This window comes from Trifolium pratense, linkage group LG7 (genome assembly GCF_020283565.1).
Source record: "Trifolium pratense cultivar HEN17-A07 linkage group LG7, ARS_RC_1.1, whole genome shotgun sequence".
Lineage (NCBI taxonomy): Eukaryota > Viridiplantae > Streptophyta > Magnoliopsida > Fabales > Fabaceae > Trifolium > Trifolium pratense.
Genome location: NC_060065.1, coordinates 228,114 through 250,595, shown reverse-complemented (window position 1 = coordinate 250,595; position 22,482 = coordinate 228,114). Strand labels below are relative to the sequence as shown.

General features: G+C 34.6%; 2 protein-coding genes across 3 annotated transcripts; both read left to right on the top strand.

Annotated features, from left to right (window-relative positions):
• Positions 1-257: 257 nt before the first annotated feature.
• Positions 258-18,735, top strand: LOC123899341 (exportin-7-B). Of its 2 annotated transcripts, none has more exons than XM_045950453.1 (28): positions 258-856; positions 949-1,109; positions 1,199-1,264; positions 1,782-1,899; positions 1,989-2,098; positions 2,214-2,309; positions 2,537-2,660; positions 5,047-5,114; positions 6,409-6,495; positions 6,764-6,916; positions 7,053-7,145; positions 7,418-7,477; positions 7,588-7,706; positions 7,839-7,926; positions 9,343-9,447; positions 9,538-9,639; positions 9,724-9,776; positions 9,868-9,931; positions 11,643-11,777; positions 12,402-12,514; positions 12,606-12,699; positions 13,579-13,798; positions 14,282-14,412; positions 16,008-16,154; positions 16,305-16,433; positions 17,085-17,183; positions 17,444-17,482; positions 17,779-18,735. In XM_045950453.1, exons 1-28 carry the CDS (start codon positions 619-621, stop codon positions 17,914-17,916), a joined length of 3,150 nt encoding a protein of 1,049 aa, XP_045806409.1. In that variant the 5' UTR covers positions 258-618; the 3' UTR covers positions 17,917-18,735. The 2 variants fall into 2 exon arrangements, with proteins under 2 accessions (XP_045806409.1, XP_045806408.1); XM_045950452.1 differs by having other exon boundaries at positions 299-856; positions 9,535-9,639.
• Positions 18,736-20,249: 1,514 nt separating this feature from the next.
• On the top strand, positions 20,250-22,249 carry LOC123897558 (glutamate-1-semialdehyde 2,1-aminomutase, chloroplastic). The gene is made up of 3 exons (XM_045948250.1): positions 20,250-20,539; positions 20,641-20,814; positions 20,923-22,249. Exons 1-3 carry the CDS (start codon positions 20,354-20,356, stop codon positions 21,988-21,990), a joined length of 1,428 nt encoding a protein of 475 aa, XP_045804206.1. The 5' UTR covers positions 20,250-20,353; the 3' UTR covers positions 21,991-22,249.
• The last annotated feature ends 233 nt before the right edge of the window (positions 22,250-22,482 follow it).

Here is a 22,482-nt window from a genome sequence, read left to right as displayed (position 1 = left end):
TACCCTCAATTTCACAAAAGAGTGATGAGAGATCAGGCACAAAAGAAATATTAAAATGCGAACAAGATTAATATTAAAAAATTATGTTTTTTTCACTACAATAGAAAATTTAATAAATACAAGTAATATTATGTTTTTATTTACGTGGTCAACTTGTATAAAATTTTTGATTTCACAATTTTTTTTTAAAAAAAGAAATGTACAAAAAAGGAGAAAGAAGAAGAAGTAATATATGTTCTTTCTTTCATGGTCAAGCCATTGTATGTAGAATAAAAAAAGAATTTAAAAAGATTATTATACGGCCTTTCAAGAAAAGAAAATAAAAATAAAAATTAAGAGAGACAGCATATATTTTATATAGGCAATTTTGACGAGGCGCATTAGACAGAGTTGTAGAAGTGGAAAATGCAAAAATCATCTCAACCAAGAAAAGAAAAACAAATTGAAGAAAGCGATTGAGAAAACCTAGATAGATAGATAGATAGATAGATTGATAGATCGATCAACAATCCGAATGCGATTTGAGAACCTCTGATTTCACAAAAACTATATTCCAAATCGCCGGCGACATCTCCTCCATCGTCATCACCGCCGCCGCAACTGTAATCGATAATCGCGATGGAGTTGGCACAACTAGAAGCATTGTGTGAAAGGCTTTACAATTCACAAGACTCAGTTGAACGGGCTCATGCGGAGAACACACTGAAATGCTTCTCTATGAACACTGAATACATTTCCCAATGCCAATACATTCTTGATCATGCTTTGACACCCTATGCATTGATGCTTGCTAGTTCTAGTTTGTTGAAACAAGTCACCGAACATAGCCTTGCTCTCAAGCTCCGTTTAGATATATGTAATCTCTTTCTTTCTTTTTTGGTATCTCTTTTTTTTTTTCATTCATTCTTCATCTGTCTTTGACTCTAAATTCAATGCAATGCATGTTAGGGACTTACCTCATCAACTATCTAGCGACCAGAGGACCTGAGTTACAACCCTTTGTCACTGCTTCTCTGATCCAACTTCTCTGTCGAGTCACTAAGTTTGGATGGTTTGATGATGACAGATTCCGGGACTTGGTCAAAGAATCAATGAACTTCTTGAGTCAGGTGATCTTAATCGATTTCATCTTGATTGATTTAGTGGACTTAAGTAGAAGAACAAACATTTCTGACAGCTTTTTTCTTTTGTAATATAGGCAACGCCAGGTCATTATGCCATTGGTTTGAAGATATTAAATCAGCTTATTTCTGAGATGAATCAGGTTAGACATTACTCTGTACTGTACTACTTCAATATGTTTGATGATGGAGAGGACATCACATTATAGTTCTGATACAAGGTTTAACATGTCGAATAGTTATGTATTCTACATAGTTGAATCATTATAGTTAGCTGAAATAGTGGGCTGTGGTGGTTTGATGATCAAACTGCTTTGATCAGTGTTGTCAATCGTGCATTGCGGAAAATGGCAGTTTGTTCAAATTCCGGTATGCTATATATTGCAGCTATTTGAAAACACTTTGTACTAAATAGCGTATCGCTGAACATAACGGTCAGTTCAAATTCCGCTATGCTATAAAGCCGTAGCGCGGCTATATGGTTTGATGATTCTCATTCTATGGCGGGAGGGGGTTCCTAATAGTATGTAAGTTGTATGAATCAATCAGATCAAAGATTCCTTAACCAAACAACTACATATTTTGTTTAGGTTCTATATTTTGGAACTATGTTCTTTTTGCTGATTCCTTAACCAAACACCTTTGTCTCCTGCCTCTCAGGCTAATGCTGGTTTACCTGCAACAAAGCATCGAAGGGTAGCTTGTTCCTTCAGGGACCAATCTCTTTTTCAAATATTTCAGATATCTTTAACATCATTGGGTCAGCTGAAGAATGACGGTGAATGGCTATACTTATGCTTAACTTTCTGTCTCTGAAATTCTTTTTGGCGATCTTTGGTTTGAGAGTTGTGATTATGTATTTTGCAGCCATCAGTCAATTGCAAGAATTAGCACTTTCTCTTTCTTTGAAATGTTTATCATTTGATTTTGTGGGGACATCTGTGGATGAAAGTTCAGATGAGTTTGGGACAGTTCAGGTATCTCTTTTTCTTTTTTTAGTTTTATTATAGATTTTGATTTGATGTTTGGAGGTTCTACCTAATTTCTTCTACACTGGTTCATTCATTATCCTGAAAATATGGTGGTTTGCAGATTCCATCTCCCTGGAAATCAGTTTTGGAGGATTCTACAACGTTACAACTATTTTTTGATTACTATGCCATTACAAAGCCCCCTCTTTCGAAGGAGGTCCGTATATGCATTTTTTTCTTCCACTGTGTACTTAATAATCAGACCTCATATTCAAGTGATGAAAATTGAATTCCGCAATTAAATACTATTCACAAATTAATTTTATATTTTGCTTTAGATGACAACTGCTTTTATTATTGTTTTCTGCAGGCCATTTTAGAAAGTTGATAAGATAAGTGTTTTATTGGTTAATATTTATTCTGAATAACTAATTTCCTTTCCAGGCACTGGAGTGCTTGGTGCGACTAGCGTCTGTAAGACGTTCTGTGTTTACAACTGATGCTGCCCGTTCTAAGTTTTTGGCCCATTTAATGACAGGAACCAAAGTAATCCTGCAAACAGGGCAAGGTATTGTACGCTTGTTACGTCTTTCCTTCTGTTGTTTTGTATTGTAATACCTAACTGGAAATATTGTCTTTCAATATAAGAAAAGCATTTATTCCACTATTTTTTGGTAATATCTTATTATGCAATAAACTCTCTCTCTCTCTCTCTCTCTCTCTCTCTCTCTCTCTCTCTCTCTCTCTCTCTCTCGCATATAGACATATTTATATGACAAAATATTATTTCTTTAACATTCACGGCGGCATTGTCCTTTTTTTGAGTTTCCGTTAACTCCATTAAATAAAATCCATGTAACTGTTATAATGCTGATGCGTCTATCACGGTTTTGATGTGGGATTTTAGTTTAAATTATATTTTTTGAATGATTTTTTATTTAAAAAAAAACCCCAAATTGAAATTAATTAGAGTTCTTCCCCGTCTTCTTTTATTGAAGAAGAGGAAGCCCTTATACGATGGGCATTGTATTGATATGAAGGTGAACCCATGGGGATGTTACATGCTGGTATTGGTTGCATAGTTGAAGATTTGTCACCATCGTGAGAGTGCGTTGAAGTAATTTGCATAGGTGCATCTGGGGCTCTTACATGCTGGTGTTTGTTGCACGTAACAAACAGTTTTTTCGGATGATCTAGGCGATGATTGTTCGAAAGCTTGTGTCATTAGAATCAGTTTTTATGTGCACATTGAAAATTAAAGGCAAAGCACCCTAACTAATATCTGCAAGATGCAGAATTTAATGATACCTGATTGAGAAAAATGTAAGCTTTTCTTTCGGTTGTTCATGGGTAGGAATGAATATTCGGTATCTGATGCAGTAAATGTAGACTTCAAAGAAAGGTTCAGCACCCTTATGAGGGCTTTGCCTTTGGGATGTGCACGAATACAAAATTTAGTGTTGTTAAGTTGTGTACTTGGGGGGGAAATGTGAGAGAATGCATAGGTGAAATAATTGAAGAAGAATAAGCCTAATTAGTGGTAATTTGTGGTATGTTTCAAAAATATAATTTCCTACATGTTTAAAAAATAGCCATCTCTCTTCCTCACACTGTAGAGTTTACTTCCCTGCACTTCCTGATTGGCGACTAATGCCCTCCACCATTCATTGTCTTGTGGCGACTTCTATCCTTTGGTGACCTCTGGAAATCTCCTATTTTTTGCTGCCCTATTCTGATCTGGTTTCTCTTTTAATAAATTTCCCTGTGTTGTGTCCTATTTTTTTTAAGCTATTATAATTGTTGAGTTGTTAATTTGACTGGAGACACGGACAACGTAGTTCTTATACCACTTGGATATTGTTCGCATCTTGAGCTAACTTTTGGGCTGTGTTAGGAGGCCTAAGCCAAAAAATTTAAAATAATCATCTTTAATATTTTGAACATTTTTTTTTCTTCTCTATCCTTCCTCCTTTGGTAAATAATATCACTCATTATTTTTTGATTCTTTTTCGTTCTTTACTTGGTTCTTTTTTTATTGTATCGTTTTTTCGATATTGTTTTTCTAATACTGCAATTTTTTTTAATTCTTTTATTTGTTTATTCCTTTCTTCTTCTTTTGTTATTTTTTTTCTTAAAATTTCATGTCAATGAGGTTTTGATGTCTTGAACTTGATGAAAATTAGGTTTTTACTTTTTAGTACTTTATGACATCGTGATTACGAGATTAATGCTATTTTCTTTCAATTTATTCTAGGATTATGATTCTCGACTTATGTTTTTTTAACACTGCTATTTTTTTAATCAAACCTTTTAATTCCTTTGTTTGTTTAATCTTTTTTTATCTGTTAATTTTTGTTGTTTTATTTTTTAATTTGATGACAGGTTTTGATGTCTCGTACTCGATGAATGAGTTTTTTTGTTTTTTTTGTAATTTATGTCATTATGATTATGAGATTAATGGTGTTTTCTATCAATTTAGTCTTTGCTTCTCGACTTGCGTTTTTAGATTGGTTGGCTTTTAATTTATTTCTTCAGTTTTTTATATGCGTGTGTGTGTAATTGTACTTTTATTTTGTTCGATATGCTTCCAACATATTCTAGAATGCCATCTTTCTTATATTTCTATGGTTGTTTTTTACTCACTTCCATAATCTGTCCTTGATGACATTGTGTGGATGACTCTCAGCAATCACCACTCAGAAAATTTATTAGTCGAATTTAAGATCCAATGGTACAATATTTTTTAAGTAGCATTGAAAGGGGAAATCCCAAGTAAACCCCTCGTGGTTTAACAAATTAAAAAATGCTATGAAAATGGAAGTTTAACATACAAAATATTGCCCGTCCTGTCTATATGTTTTAAAGCAATATTTTTGTTCTTTATATTTCTCATTTTTTTCTTTTTCCTTCTTCTTGGCCATGTATTTATAATTTTCACTGTTTTGGGGAAGCAGGTCTTGCAGATCATGATAATTACCATGAGTTTTGTCGTCTTCTTGGTCGGTTCAGAGTCAATTACCAGGTAGATTTCTGTGCAGTTTTAATCTTTTTGTGGCATATCTATTTTTTTTATAGGTCATGCTAACGAGCGCCCTGAGGAAATAAAAAAAGTAAATGTTATACGGAAAACAGCACTTTTTACACTTTTAAGAGTTTGACTACACAATTTCCAAGATATTTTAACTATATTTGTTTCCTTAACTAGTGCGTCTGGGGCACTAGTTACGCACTAGTTAGCATTTTTTAATTTATTTAATAATTACACAAATTGTTCATTCATTTTCACCATGGTAGATACTTTTTTAGTGTTTTAAAAAGTAATAGTATGTTGTGTCAAAAAAAAAGTAATAGTATGATGTGGCTAGATGGTGCAATATGATTGAGCTGTGTGAAATCTGTTTATAGTGTTAATGTGGGGTTATTAAAATCTTTTTCCTCCTAATTGATAGCGATGCAATGTGCATATTACTATATTAGCATACATAGGGACATGAGGTTCATTGGGTGAATGCTAGGTACATGCTTTGGCTTAGAAGGGCAGTGTGCATTACACAAATTGGCACTTTAAGTACTTGTGGGGTTTTAAATGTCAGACTTTATTACTCACAATATAAGAGCGTAAGTTCTCATATTCACAATTTTTATTATAAATTCGCCACTACTAATAAGTATCCAAATCTGACTGTCATTTAGTATCCAAACCAGATCAAGCCACCCACCATTTATATACACGCACCAATCCCAATCAATAGTGCTGGGCGTGATGGGTGGATTGGGAAAAACCGATATAGGAGATTATTGAAAGACACCTGTTACCTTACATGCCGGTTTTGTAAGGATGAGTTAGAATCAATATAAAAGCCTAATAGGACTTATGGTATATAAATATAAACACGTGTTATGCCTATGATTTGCTTTCAACTTATTTACTTAAGCTGTCTAAGATAACTTATATAAATATCTTATGGAGAGTACTTTTTTTCCTTCTTTGATTGTAGATACAGTTTATACATAGCTCTCGCGTGATAAACACTTACTAAATAAACACCTAATTAAGCTATTTATCTAAAAGCCCCCTTAATGCACACCCTGGAAACTAATCCCGTATGTAATATCTCACCCCCAAAAATGTTGCCTTAAAATGACCTTGAATGTTATGGCTAATTATTTACTAGTCTTTGTTTGTTTTTCTAATTTGTTAGTTTGCTTAAGACTTGTTATACATGGACAGTTTTGTTGATAAAATTTGGCACAGTATAAAGTATTTTCATATTCTTTAGTTTATTCTTTCTAAATTTGTAAAATAAATGCTGCAGTTGTCAGAGCTTGTTAATGTGGAAGGCTATAGCGATTGGATACGTTTGGTTGCAGAGTTCACTCTTAAATCTTTGGAGTCATGGCAGGTTAATTAATGTGCCACTTTCAAGAATTTTTCTGACAATACTAAATTTGTTGTTCAAAAATCCCATACTGTATGATTTTTAAGCCATTTATCTTAGAAATAACGGTACTGCTACCTCCCCGTTTGAAAACAAAATTCAGGATGTCAATCATGTGAGAATTTCAATAAGATAAATTTCACAAGTTATCAGAATTTAAACTTAGGTTATTCAAGTGCTATGAAATACTGATTAATATGAAATACTGACTAAGTTGATACCTTCTTGTCAGTGGGCCAGCAACAGTGTCTACTACCTGTTAGGGTTGTGGTCCAGATTGGTGTCTTCTGTTCCATATTTGAAGGGCGACGCACCAAGCTTACTGGATGAATATGTTCCTAAGATTACTGAAAGTTTCATCACATCAAGATTCAATTCTGTGCAGGTGTTTGAGTGTTTCTAATTATCTGTGCATGCTTTACTGATTGCCTGCCTTCCAGGCTGTATGCATTTGGTTTAACACTTCTGTTAATCAGACTACTGTCAAATATAATTGCTGTCTTTTTTTTTCTTTCTTTCAGGCTGGATTACCTGATGATCTTGAGAACCCCTTAGACAATGCTGAACTTCTTCAGGACCAATTAGACTGCTTTCCATATTTATGCAGATTTCAGGTAATCCTATATGTGCTGAATTTCCTGGTTTAGACCACTCTGACCTCAAATCCTAAACTTAAGGCCAACCTTTTCAACTAGGGAGTCACCATTAAGAGACAACTTTGATTTAAGTCCTCCACTTTCATCCAAAGCTTTTGTTTCTATGAAGGAATAGGGATATTTATTATTTCTTACTTAAATTGTTTCTATTGAGGATACCTTCCAATTATTTTCTGCTGCAGTTTTTTGAACAATTATTGTTGTTTGACACCTTTGTATTCATTGTGCAGTATGAAAGCAGTAGTTTATTTATAATAAACATAACAGAGCCTGTCCTGCAAATATACACGGTGTGGTTATAATTTTCACTGATTTTGGTACCCTTTTATCTTTTTGTACTGATTTGTTGGGAAACATTAGTTGGTAATTGATGCTTCACTGTTTTCAATGACTGGAATAGGAAAGAGCAAGATTACAGGTTAGTGATAGCAATGATCTCTCTGTGATTGAAGACAAACTTGCTTGGATTGTTCACATCGTTGCAGCAATTCTTAAAATAAAACAATGCACGGGTTGCAGGTAAAAAGTTTTTGGTTCTTACCTTTTCATCTATTGGAATGTTGTGGATCGTCAAATAAACTCTGTGCAGTGTTCATAAGCATGTCAACCTGTTTTTAATTTTATGTTTCACCATAATTTTTCTATATTCAGTGCGGAATCTCAGGAAGTGCTAGATGCTGAAATTTCAGCTCGAGTCCTGCAGTTGATCAATGTAACTGACAGTGGAGTACATAGTCAGGTATACCAGCATAACCATTAGTTTATATGCTTGACTTGAGGAATGGATTATCTCTCTATGTTTTATTTTTTTAGTAGTTTCAGTCCTAAAGCTGTAAATTTGTATCAACCAACTTTAACTGAAGATGTAGGTATAAATCATGGATTGTACATGCAAGATAAAAAACTTATACAGTACTATACAATTATGAACACTCAAACCCAACGGCCACCGCGCCCCCCCCACAAAAAAAAAAAAAAACTATAGCAAATAGTGGAATGGTACCATCTATCTTACTTAAAAGTTAATCTATACTGTACACTTCTAAACACTTAAAAATACACAATTACTCAATTTATTACCACTTTATAATTAATACAAATTTATAAACCAGCAAACAGAGATCAAATTCACTGTGAACTGTAAAGAGTGAGGAATGAACACAGCATTGAAAAGAAAGAGAACCCTTGAGATGGGTAAATAGTTTACTGAGTTGCACGAGGATTCCCTCAGTACAATCAATTATTCATGTGCAAGATTTACAATTCAGTATTGAAAACTAGGTGACTATGGAAACTAAGGAAATTAATACATGACACCGAAGATTTACAATTTAATGTTGAAAACTACACAATTAAGGAAACGAAGGAAATCACTTATATACATAGTTGCTGAGGATAAGGCATCCTTCGGCACAAGAAAAAAAGGGTGGGTGGCAGAAGAACAAGATAAATTTTTAAAATTCAATATTATTTCGAGATAGCAATGCCCTTGTTTGAAAATTCAATATTACTGTTTTGTTTTCTACCTTTTTTGTGGATACCTTATCCTTCCCTAGTTCTACTTTTCTTCTCTTCTCTCATGTTATCAATCTTTTGTCCCCTGCGGATTAGTTTTATCAATTTCATCCCTTATAAGTCTAAACTTCCAATGTTTTAGTCCTTTCATCCAAACAATTAAATTGAAGGATTTGTGGATTACACTTGATGTGGGGAAACAAATATTTCGGGGATGTGAACTTTAAGAGATCAAGTGGATAAAAGTAATGCATCTTCAAGGGACTAAAACATGGCTATTTTTTACTATTAAATAAGACACTTCTGTGACAAGCGAGGTGGGCTCTTCTATTGTCTTCTAATTTTTTTCATTTTAATTCAATTGGTAAAAATTACCTGGTCTTTTGGGAAACTACCAAACATAATATTTTTGTCTCTTAATACGTTATAAGAGAACAGTACCAAACATAATATTTTTTTTTTTCTCTTAATACTTTATAAGAGAACAGTAATCTCTTGTGGTATTCTTCTATCATAATATTTTCCATTTGTATTTTTATCATGTAGAATCTAGTTTTTGTTTTTTGAAGTAAGAGTCTAGTTAATGATATGCTTTAGAAGAATATATTGCTTAGTAATTCCTATTATTTGTAATTTGCAGAGATACGGTGAAATAAGCAAACAACGACTTGATAGGGCAATACTTACTTTTTTTCAGCATTTCCGAAAGTCTTATGTAGGAGATCAGGCAATTCATTCTTCCAAGGTAATATAATGTTTCAATAATTGTTACAAACATAAATTTAACTTTCTGCACGTCTTCATGTGTGTTATTTCTTTATTTATGTTGCAGCAGTTATATGCCCGGTTATCGGAGCTTCTTGGCCTGCATGATCATCTATTACTGCTGAATGTTATTGTTGGCAAGATAGCAACTAACCTAAAGTGCTACACTGAGGTGCATTTTTAGTTTGTTCTTGTTTCCCTCCTTCACAAATTATTTGATGGTCTAACACACTAGGTGTATTTGCGTTAATTTCAGAGTGAAGAGGTCATTGATCACACCTTAAGTTTGTTCTTGGAGCTTGCATCGGGGTTAGTTTAGATGTATTGATGAATATTAGCCACCTTTTGTTTTTTGGTCAGGACAATTCATACCCAAATTTACTGATTTCTCTTGTAACAGCTACATGACTGGGAAGCTACTTCTGAAGTTGGATACAGTGAAATTTATCGTTGCCAATCATACGGTAGATTATTTTTTTTTTGTCAATTGCTCATAAATGTTCCATAGGGAGTTGGTAATTGCTCTTTCTTGTATGGTTGTTTGGGATTTGCCATATTGCATTTTCAGCCATTTATAATTAAATTATTTTTTGGAAAAAAATTTAGATGGATGGGGATTATTGAAAGACTCTCTCATCCGGTGTAAAACATCCAACTCTGGATTGTCAAGAATTCCAGAATCCAGAGCTGATTTATAGGACATTGGTCTAACTTTTTAGATGAGTTGGCTTCGAATTAGCATTCATATACCAATATGATTTAAGTTGCTAAAAATAATGGTGTACTCAACTTCCTCTCTGTATCTCCTCTTAATATGAGATAAACCACCTTATTAACGTATAATTTATTTTGTTACGAAGAGTATCACTTGTCTAGAGATTCTTGCTTTCAGCAACCTAAGTGACATGGATGCAAGCAAAATATAATCCATTATGGTTGTAGTTGAATCTCGTAGTTAATTGAGAATCGAGGAATGAGAATTTATCTAATTATTGAACATGTTATGCTGGTTACGTTTAAGGGCTTTGGATAAAATACGGCAAAACATGTTATGCTGGTATCTTGCGGTTTGCACTGCCCTCTGGTGCATTTGATGGTAGTGAAATGGTGGGAACTTGTGGGGTACTCTCTTCCTTTCAATTTTTTTTTTGGATAATTGTTTATTTCTTGTTGAGAAATCAAATCAAATTTCCAAACAATAGTAAATATTAAGGTAAATGGGTGGAAAATTCAGAAGTATATTCCAATAGGCGGAGCGGAGGCCTTGTTTCTTAACTTCACTCTCATAAAAAGAGGTGGGTTGGAGAGGTGAGGCAATTAATGTCCAGTAAGTTAATTTCATGATTGGAAGAATGTCCCTTCACTATATGAAAGGATCATCTAAGGAAGATGGGTATCGCAATCCAAGATCAAGAGAAGAGAGAAAGTGTGGGTGATCAGTTGAAGTGGTGCGAGTCTCTTCTCTTGTGAGTGAGTGTTTGTTATTCCCTGTAACTCTTGAGTGGAGTACTTGGGTTTGTGAGGTGATACATAGCTTGAGTGGGTTACAATTTTGTAATCTTGTTTGCGATAGCAAATTATTTGTTGAGAGTTTCCTAGGACTTATGCATGTGGTGTTGTTGATTACCTTCTTTGTGGTGCGTTCCAACAAATATCATTGATTGTGTGGGTAAATTTGTTGGCATGTGCAGTTTTCCCCTATTAGAGCAGAATATTTTAGAGTGTACAGTTTTGAATAATATGAGAACAAACAATTACAACTGATGTATATGTATATTCTACTCTAATATTGCCAACATTTATTTGGTCTCAGCCTCCCTTTGGAGCTCTGCAAATGTTGTTTCAAGGGGTCCCCATTACTAATATATAAGATCCTTTGCCATTTATATTTTCTGGATTCATATGTACTTGGCACAATCTGATTTTGAGGGATTACTCCCTCACAAGGTTCACTAATCTTTCTAACAAAGTTCTATTTCTGTAAATAGAAGTTGATGTGAATTGATTTTAATCTTTCTGAGAATAGGGCATCAATGATGTCTTCCCCATATCTCCCCTCTTTTTGTGCAGGAGGGGTTACCTCCATCTCCTTGTATTTTCCACTTTTCTTTGTATAGATATAAATTTGTATGCATTGTTGTCCTCATTCTTTTCTGTCACTAAAATTAATCTCAGAGGGAACATTTTCCATTTTTGGAAGCAAAGAAGTGCTCCCGCAGCAGAACGACTTTCTATTACACTATTGGCTGGTTGATATTCATGGAGGATAGCCTTGTGAAATTTAAATCTTCAATGGATCCACTCCAGCAGGTACTTTATCACCCATCTTCCTGATATGCTTACATAGCCATTTTTCATCTATTGCCTACTAAGGGCCGTTTTGTTCAAGTTTAAAGTAGTTTTATAGTCGTAGAAAAAACGATTTATTTTTAGAGATTGTATATAAAGTAAAATCAATTTTTATTTTAAAAAAGTAGTTATAATTGCAGTTTTTTTTTTCTTTCTAGAATCTACTCAATAATCACAAAATTGATTTATTTTCTCCAAATTCTATATTTTTTTCAAAATTTGATTTATTTTCTCCAGATTCTATATTTTTTTCAAAAGCTTTGACCAACATTCAAAAAAATTTAAAGAGGCTTCTTTTCCAGAAAAAAGCTCGAACAAATGCATTTTTTCAGTTGGGGTTTCTATTGTTTTCCTTTTGGTTTTCTGTTATTTAGATAATAATCAGTTCAGGGGGCCTATTTTCAAGAAAATTAAATCAAAATATACATCACATAAGTATGCTTATACATTAGCTTTTGTACTTCCTTCTATGTTAGGAAATAGCAATTTTTATTTGTGTTAATTGTGGCATCTAGATGATTTTTTTCTTATCATTAATCAATTGGTTTTGGATTTAGCAAGCATATTACTTTCTCTCTGTTTTAGGTTTTCCTCAGTTTGGAATCAACTCCCGATTCAGTTTTTCGAACAGATGCTGTAAAGTATGCACTTGTTGGTTTGATGAGGGACCTTAGAGGAATCACAATGGCCACAAATAGGTTGGTATTTGTGCAGCTTGTCTTATTAAAAAATGAAAATGACGAAAACAGTTAACCTGACCTCCATGTTTTTCATATTTGTGTTTCTTAGTCGCCGAACTTATGGCTTTCTATTTGACTGGTTGTATCCTGCACACATGCCTATACTCTTAAAAGGAATCTCACACTGGACAGACAACCCAGAGGTATAGAATCTTGTGGATAATTTTTTTAATACATGCATATACATGAAATGGTTAGTTTCATTTGGTTATTCGTTACTCAGAATTCTTAAACCAAAGAGCTGTTATATCAAAATATCATCTTGCAGATACTAGCATAGCACATGAATTACCCCATTATATCCTATCATGAGAATAATTTACAGTATCTGCTAACAGCAACTGGTTTTTCTAACCTTTCCTGAATATTCTCAGCTAAATCTTGTACTCATTTTTAAACTCACCATGAGTTTAGCATTATTATCACAATAACTATAACTTTATAGGAAGCCGGTGAGATGAGATTTGGTGATTCTAATTTGTGGGGATGCTGCCTCAAACCCTCTATTGATTGTGACAGTACTTCTACTGTTTTTTAATATTGGATTGTGAGTTGCAGTAACACGCTTCCATGCAGCCACTCGATTCTCTTTGGCAAGGAGCAAGGAAGGCTGGACCAACTGTTAGGAACTCACAAACTCTAATCTTCAAGATTAGAGAAATGGGATTTTTTTTGCCCGTAAATATTATTGAAAACAAGGGAAGTGATACACAGGGGATACTAACCCCCTTCCAACTAGTGCACTCTCTAGTTTACTAGATTTCACAAAATAAATGCCTAGCATCCATTGGGAGGGGTTTATATGAGATAGGAGCAGGATACAAACAGAGTAAAACCCAACTAACCACTAACAATCAACAGTTAGTTTACAACCTTCCCTCTTTTCCTATATTTTATCCTTTGATGAGGGTTTATTCTGGGGCATAACGCATTGCTATTCATGTATTCCAGGAATTGCTTCTGATCCATTTATTCCGACGTTGGTGCTTCTTTCCTTACTTATGGTTTGCTTGCTTCTGCAGGTTACGACCCCATTGTTGAAGTTCATGGCTGAGTTTGTGCTAAATAAAGCTCAACGTTTGACCTTTGACCCTTCTTCTCCAAATGGAATACTTCTCTTCAGGGAAGTTAGTAAACTGATTGTCGCTTATGGATCTAGAATTTTGACTCTTCCGAATACTGCTGATGTATATACGTACAAGTACAAAGGAATATGGATTTGTTTAACAATACTGTCAAGAGGTGAAATCCTTACCCATTGGTTATTTCTATTTGCATTACATATTTAATGTCAAGTGTGTTTCTTTTTGCAGTAGCAAGTATGCACATACATATCTTGTTGTAGTTTTAGTTTGATAAGTTTTTTTAGTAGATTATTGTTGGAATAATATGAAATACACAAACATAATGGCATAAAATCCCATACATAGAAAAATGTATACCTGGATATTCCCTTGGAACCTGTACTTTCTTAGCAGGATGTATTAAGCTTTCTTTGGTTGAGCAGAGTCTGTAACTTCTACCCGGGAATAGTTGTCTATGCTTAAGTACATCACATTGTTTTTATCATTGCTATATGGATCTTTTAGCTTTTAGTTGTTTTGGTTTCATTCAATTTGAACCGACATCCTAAGTCCCTGGATGGTATTATGATGAGTGATAAGTTGTTGTGATCATGTTGATTCTTATCCTTCAATTGATGTACCAACAAATTTTGTGTCACAGCCCTTGCAGGAAACTATGTCAACTTTGGCGTGTTTGAGTTGTATGGCGACAGAGCTCTATCTGATGCACTTGATGCTGCTCTGAAGATGACACTGTCAATTCCCATGTCTGATATATTGGCTTATCGAAAGGTGCACGCAAACAATTTTCTTCCCTCATACTATTTACGTATACACTCTTTGTTCTTCAAACTTAGTTTTGCAATCATATAATGAAGAAAGAAAAATATAAAATAAATGATTGCATCAATTAAGAACTTTTTAAAAGAGTGTGTCAAAAAGTGTGTTGCTTGCACTCCTCTCTGTTGTAAGAAAAAAGGATTCATTTAGATCATTGTAGCGATTGTTTTATCCTTATCAGTGGTTGTACATATTAGTATATGTTAACTATATACATATTGAGAGTCAATCTCTCAAGTCATTCAGAACCTATGATGTAAAAATATTTGTTTTTATTATAATATACTACTCCAAACTCAATTATAAGCAAAAAAAATGCATTAATGTGTTGCACTCAAATATAATCAAAAGTTACTATTCTAAAAACACCCTCACATTAATTATTAATCTTGTGATAAGATGATCATTATAATTAGTGGTAGTCTAGTAAATGTGTTTACTCTTTCTTTTTGGAAAATGCTATTTAGTAAGAATTTTTTTATGCAAGAAAGAGAAGAATCTTAGGTGGCAACATTTAACACTTACAAATTATAATCACTCTCTCTCCCATGTATGGTTAGCCAATTTTTGATTGGTCAAATTCCCTAATTTTGTGGATTCTTCTCTTTCTTGTGTAAATATTTCTTACTAAATAGCAATACTCTTGCTGATAATTGAGTCCAGAGGGAGTAATGTGAAAGATTTATATTGTTCAAATGACAACAAAACAAACATCAAAATCAAGAGAAAGACTGGTAACTTCAAGAATACCAGCCCCATCAGTGAGATCTCATCCATCTCACTTGAGAGGGAATCTGACAACTGTTTCTTCTACTTTGTTTGTCGCTTGCGTAGCAGTCTTCCAAGAAAGCGAATGAGTGCAGTACTGTGGATGTGTTGCTTTGAATTTCTGCAATACTGTTTTTAAAAAATTGAAATAAACCTAAATATTACGTATTCAGACACAGATCTTATTATCAGGTCTGATTTATAACATGTAATCTGCATGTGTTCAACTTCCACGCACCAGAGCCAAACTCAGACATACTAAGAGTACCCGCACTGCATATCCAGTACAAATAAAAAGGGATACGGGATGGTTTGTACTGTACACTTACCAGTATCCGATACGTACCCAATACGGGTTCTTTATTTTTGGGTTTATCTTTCCAAATTCTTTTTTCTAGACTTACTGAAGCATGTTTCATTTCAACTTGTACATACACGTAGGTTTGCGATTATATATGATTAGTCCCCTGTGTGTGTGTGTGTGTGTGTGTGTGTGTGTGTGTGTGTGTGTGAGAGAGAGAGAGAGAGAGAGAGAGAGAGAGAGAGAGAGAGAGAGAGAGAATGTGAGGGAGATAAGAGACCACAGCAACAGTATTGTCAATGCTCTTGCATGAAGGAGTTTCTTAGATATAATTATTCACCAGCCTTCGTCTAACAGCTTATCTACGTCTTAGTTTATCCAGGTCCTGAATTATGTGTCTGACTAGTTATGTGTCAGCTTGCCAAACATTAGTTACGGTGAGTCGGTGAATGCTCACTTGGCTTTCATTTTTATGCAGCTAACAAGGGCGTATTTTGCATTCTTGGAAGTTTTGTTCAACAGCCACATCTCTTTCATATTGAGCTTGGACACAAACACCTTTATGCATATAGTTGGCTCCCTCGAATCTGGTCTAAAAGGCTTGGATACAAATATATCATCACAGGTTATGATTACATATCATTTGCATCTTCCTTTCTTGGAACTAAATCACTTTTTTTTTTTTTTTTTCCGGAGGATTCTTCTTCCGTAAGTATTATCTATTTGTTTTCTTGTAACTTTGTTGCTGTCTAACTCTTTTAATTTCTCATTACAGTGTGCATCTGCTGTTGATAATTTGGCTGGTTTCTATTTTAACAACATCACTATGGGAGAGGCTCCAAATTTACCTGCAGCTGTCAATCTTGCTCGTCATATTGCAGAGTGTCCCACTCTGTTCCCAGAAGTAAATATATTTAAAATTTTACGGCTCACTAGTCAGTTATACATTCATGATTCATCCATAATTTTCCTCTAAATTTTTTAATGAAAGTATTTCTGTAATCTGAAAAAAAAACTGTTGTAGATAATTTTAGAGAAATTATAACCAAACACACAAAAATCATGGAGGGCATACTTTCGTAATTTTGTTAAAAGTGCAAGGGCATAATTGGAATTCCAACTGAAAATGAGGATAATTTAGTAAATTGCCACAAGAAACCTATTACTCTCTCTTGAACTCTGCCGCGGCCTCCTGTTCTCCCTCACGCTGCCCCGAAGAGAAGAGTGTTGCAGAGAAGAGAGGAAGAAAAAATATGGAGGAATTAATAAACAGTGGAATATGGTGTCCTTGTATGCTGTTGCTTTATTTGTCAAGCTATCATTTCTGATAATCTTAATATTGCCTTCATTTTGCTCCAATTTACACAATAGAAGTTATACAACTGATTTAAATTTTTGTGCACATAGCGTATTCTAAATTGCCTCCTAGCTCCAGAAACAATACTACCATTTTAGTTTATTCATTATACTCATCTGAATCGGTTTTCTACTTGGAATGGGGAGTGGGGGAATATTTATTTACGTTATGTGACTTGGGTGTCTTCTTCATGCCTAGGTTTTGAAGACTCTGTTTGAGATCTTATTGTTTGAAGATTGTGGCAACCAATGGAGTCTGAGCAGGCCAATGTTGAGCTTGATACTCATAAATGAGAAGGTAATGGACCTTCCAATTATTTTTCATATTTTCATAAAATTTACTGCAAACAGTTATTATGCTATATATCCTCCAGCTTGAAGTTCATTTTCATTATACTAGATGTATATTTATTGGCCGACTAGTTAGTGCTCTAATTTAGGCATTGAATCGGCTTGTAAGTAATCCTATACACAATATATTCTTATAAACTGATTAGAGACACAATTCCAGTTATACTCTATTTGATTGTCAAACTGAGAGTTGTCATTTACTTGCAGACATTCTCGGATTTGAAAGCTCAAATCTTGTCATCACAGGTATTTTCATTCTCATCCTTTTTTTTGGATATAGGCATTTGCGTTCTCATCCTAACTTCAAAGTCGGATTATAGAAATTTTAATCATCATTTTTTATCTAGCTAAGGTTTTTAACATATTAGACAGAGACCCTTCGTCTTGATATATTTCTTCACATAACCTTGTCAATACATCAAAGTGATAACAATAAATTGCTAATAGAAATCTATAATGGTTCAGTTTTTGTAACTTTTAAATTGCATATGTTATTCCACTGTCATTATGTGGTGTTAACGCTGAGTGGTTATCTTTTGCAGCCAATGGATCATCATCAACGGCTCTCTCTATGTTTTGATAAACTTATGGCTGACGTTACTCTAAGCTTAGACTCAAAAAACAGGGATAAGTTTACTCAAAACCTCACCATATTTCGGCATGATTTCCGTGCCAAATAACTTGGTTTTTTATGGAGTAAAACATAAGATGACATATCAAAAAATTGAGAATGATTGGTTGTATATTGTCTGGAGAATCTGTCACCCTATGTTTTGGGGGCATCTTGGAATCCTATCATTGGAAGAAGCAGCCACATTATGCAATTTCTTCATTTCGCTCTTATGTGAATGAAATGTATTCTTTGTAATTACGGTTCTTTGAGTGTGCAAGTCCCAATGTATACTAGTGGAGGTACTGTACCCAGCAGTGGGTTTTTCAAAGGGTGATACAGAACAGATTAAGGGTGATACAGAACAGATTTTAAAGGTTTAAGGAAGTGGTCCGGACAAGGGACTTGATTAGAAAATGGAGGGAGGGGTGAAATAGGAACCTCCTGAAGGGTAGAGCTATTGAGTTAGATATATTCTTTTTATATAACTCATGTACATTATCTATGATTTTCTTTTAGAAACTTCTTAGATATTATTTGATATTTTTGTATAATTTATTTCTCTGCACTCCTAGCCAAAATCAGAAAAGAAAGTGGAAGAAGAAATCGTGTTTGGATTGTGATAGAATCATAGAAGAGAAAGGTTCATAACACACTTGTTGCCCTCTCTTATTATTCATATAAATTTGTTGAAATTTGAAATGTTTTGTTCCGATATCCTATGTAAATTTAGTGTTATAAATTATAGGATAGACATTTTAATTATTTTTTTCCCTTTTTTGATAGGGTATAATAGAGCTGATTTGAAGGGATTCAATTGTACATATTCTATTATAAATTAACATATTGCGAGTCAATCTCTCAAGTCACTCGCAGTAGTTCAGGTCTTTCTCTTAGTCTGTGTATCAAAGCTACCATTTTGTGGGTATGTTTTAAAGCCTTGAAGTCTCAATACAGAAGCACTAAACGTCCTAATTTAAAAACCCTAACCTTCTAGTTCTCTTGGTAATCAGCACCATCAATTTTGGACTGTTGATGACACAAGATTAAGAGGCAACCAATGTGCTTACTGTTGGGAAGTTGCCGTTACACCTTAAATAACATTTTACCCTGCTGATGTGTACAACCAATGCGCCACCATATGTAATTTATTTGTTGGGTCGCTAGTCCTGACCTGGTTCTTAGTCCCAAATATGTGTTGTAGTCAGTTACCTGATTCAACCTCTTTTCATCTCTGTTTAGTTGTCTATTTTTGCACATTCATCACCATTCTTTGTATTTGAGCATTGTGCCTCTAGTTTGTATCATATCCAAGAAGGTGCATTTGGTATTGCATTTAACTGTTTTTGGTCCAACTTTGAGGTGCTTGTTTTGGTTTTTGATGGCAAGAGTCTACAAATAAGACCCCAATCTCATTTGTGTTCTCGAACAATCCCTCTATCACATTGGAAAAATTTGCAGCACAGAATTGTATGGATTAGCAGAGCAGCTATTGAGAATTGTATGGATTAGCAAGCAGCTACAAGTACTTGTCTACAAAGTACATGGTTATTTATTTTATTTGATTAAAAAAAACTGTAAGAAAAATATAATCAGAACCAATCTCATCTCATTGATTTCACTTCTTCGTACTTTTAAATTGATAACATCATTGAAGGATTTTAGTAATCAAACTTCATGCTTGCCTTCTTCTTCTTTTTTTACTTGCCTTCTTTGTTCTATATTCTGTTTTCAGCAAAAATATTTATAAAGATAATGTGGGTGCTGTTTTTAGAGAGTGGGGTATAGTTATTTTATTTTACAAAATAATAAAATTAAAATAATAAAGATAGAAATTTTGGGTAGTGTGTATAAGGTTTTAGGTTCGAATAAACTAAAAAAATTTATAAGTCATGAAAATATTTTGACAAAGTAAACATTTTATTTCATCAAACGAGTTTATAAACTTTTTTTTTTTGTGAAGTAATCTAGTAGCTAAGTGGGATGACCGGAGTTCGAATTTCAATCCTCCCCTTTGCATATATAAATGCAATGTTTGAACTAAGTTCGTGTGATAGTTTACAAACTAATTTACTCCATCCGTCCCAAATTGATTGACACAGTTGACTGTATCATGTATGTCGATGCATAACTTTGACGATTAATATTTTTAATTGTATAATAGTAAAAATTATAAAAATTTGATATTTTGACAATTCTCATCGAGACGAATCAAACAACATATTATATGCTAATATTTATTTTTGTTTATTAGTAGAAAAATAAGATCAAAGCAATACATGTAAATAGTGCACAACATTCAACTGTCTCCGTCAAATTGTGACGAAGGGAAGCTATACAAGTTAGTTAGATTATTTGTATTCTACATTCTTAAAATATAAAAAAATATATATATAATAATGTAGTCAATATAAAATTTACTTTTTTTTTTGTATTAAAAATAAGGAAAATAAAGTGCAGAGAGAGATAGAGAAAGGGGAGTTTGACAATCAATCTTATCATCTGAAATGGCTGCTACTGCTTCTTCGAGTATCGCAGGAACAGGTCTCACCCTCCTCAACTGCTTCTCTTCTTCTTCTTCTCGATGTCGAACTCGTTCTCGTTCTGTAACAATGGCCGTATCCACCGACCAGAAACCCAAGACCGACAAACTCATTCTCCGCAAATCCGAAGAAGCTTTCGCCGCTGCCAAGGTTGGTTCTTCACTTTCTCCTTCTTTGTTTTTTAGTATCTATCTATCTATCTATCTCATGGAGAATCGATTTCATTTGATATTGTTGTTGTTATTGTTAAGGAATTGATGCCTGGAGGTGTTAACTCTCCCGTTCGTGCCTTCAAATCAGTTGGTGGACAACCCATTATCATTGATTCCGTCAAAGGATGTCGCATGTGGGACATTGACGGCAATGAATACATTGACTACGTTGGTTCTTGGGGTCCTGCAATTATTGGTCACGCTGATGATCAGGTTTTCATATCTAATTCCCTAATTTGCCCCTTCAATTATAGTATTGCTGTTTGTTTGTTTATACTTGAAACAAACTCTTTTCAATTTCAATTATTACTTACATTACAGGTGCTTGCTGCTCTGTCTGAAACAATGAAGAAAGGAACTAGCTTTGGTGCACCTTGTCTTCTGGAAAACACTCTAGCTGAGATGGTTATTGCCGCAGTTCCCAGCATTGAAATGGTTAGGTTTGTTAATTCCGGCACAGAAGCATGCATGGGAGCACTCCGTCTCGCACGTGCTTATACTGGCAAGGAGAAGATCATCAAGTTTGAGGGCTGTTATCACGGCCACGCTGATCCTTTTCTTGTTAAGGCAGGCAGTGGAGTTGCCACTCTAGGACTTCCTGATTCCCCTGGTGTTCCTAAAGCTGCTACTAATGAAACCCTTACGGCCCCCTTCAATGACTTTGCCGCTGTTGAAAAAATCTTTGAGGCCAACAAAGGAGAGATAGCCGTAGTTTTCCTTGAACCCGTTGTTGGAAATTCTGGTTTCATTACACCTAAACCTGATTTTCTTAGTTCCTTGCGCAAAATCACCAAGGAGAACAATGCCCTTCTTGTGTTTGATGAAGTGATGACTGGATTTCGTTTGTCGTATGGAGGTGCTCAAGAATATTTTGGCATAACTCCTGATATAACAACTCTGGGGAAGATCATTGGAGGGGGTTTGCCAGTAGGTGCATATGGAGGGAGGAGAGATATTATGGAGACGGTGGCTCCGGCTGGACCTATGTACCAGGCTGGGACCTTGAGTGGGAACCCTTTGGCAATGACTGCGGGCATACACACTCTGAAGCGCATTAAGGAGCCAGGAACTTACGAATACTTGGACAACATTACAGGCGAGCTTGTTCAAGGCATTGTTGAAGCTGGTAAGAGGGCAGGGCATGCAATATGTGGTGGACATATAAATGGGATGTTTGGTTTTTTCTTCACCGAAGGACCTGTTTACAATTTTACAGATGCAAAAAAGAGTGATACTGCCAAGTTTGCTAAGTTCTTCTGGGGTATGTTAGCAGAAGGTGTCTATTTGGCACCTTCACAGTTTGAGGCTGGGTTCACAAGTTTGGCACATACTTCTGAGGACATCAAAAAGACCATTGCTGCTGCTGAGAAGGTCTTTAGGGAGATCTGAATGTTCAATTTTGTCTTATTGCTACTTGAGTTTTTGAAACATCGATTTTTATAGTTTTGTAGGTTAAATTAGATCAATGTATTGTATTATTATGGCAGCTTTTTCCAAAAAAAAAAGTATTATTCTGGCAGTTTTCATTATAATCTGTATCATTTCCGCTTCCTGTTGTCTATATCTAGTCGGTGTGTTGTTTTAAGTTGTGATGTAATTCTCTTGAATTTGGAATTGCAAGTGTTTGAATCCGTTGTTTGACTTATAATTCTTGCATTGCATCTTCATGTTAAATTCCTGCTACTCTACTGTATTTATTCATCTTCGCGGGACTAGCCTGTTTGGAAATCCAGTGGTCTACCACCACTGCATGTTCAGTCACTGCTACAAAGTGTGGCATTTAGGTAAAAGTGGTTTTTAACAAAACCAAACAAATGCGACATCCATCTATATTTGACCCAGCATTCTCTTTTATCCACGTTTGTAACCTTTCGCAATTGT

Bases quoted from the DNA above. Each gene is read 5' to 3' on its own strand.
- LOC123897558 (XM_045948250.1), top strand. From the start codon at position 20,354: ATGGCTGCTACTGCTTCTTCGAGTATCGCAGGAACAGGTCTCACCCTC. The intron at 20,540-20,640 runs GTTGGTTCTTCA...GTTATTGTTAAG, and splicing joins AAGCTTTCGCCGCTGCCAAG to GAATTGATGCCTGGAGGTGT. The intron at 20,815-20,922 runs GTTTTCATATCT...CTTACATTACAG, and splicing joins TTGGTCACGCTGATGATCAG to GTGCTTGCTGCTCTGTCTGA.
- LOC123899341 (XM_045950452.1), top strand. From the start codon at position 619: ATGGAGTTGGCACAACTAGAAGCATTGTGTGAAAGGCTTTACAATTCA. The intron at 9,777-9,867 runs GTTAGTTTAGAT...CTCTTGTAACAG, and splicing joins TTCTTGGAGCTTGCATCGGG to CTACATGACTGGGAAGCTAC. The intron at 14,413-16,007 runs GTGCACGCAAAC...ATTTTTATGCAG, and splicing joins ATATATTGGCTTATCGAAAG to CTAACAAGGGCGTATTTTGC.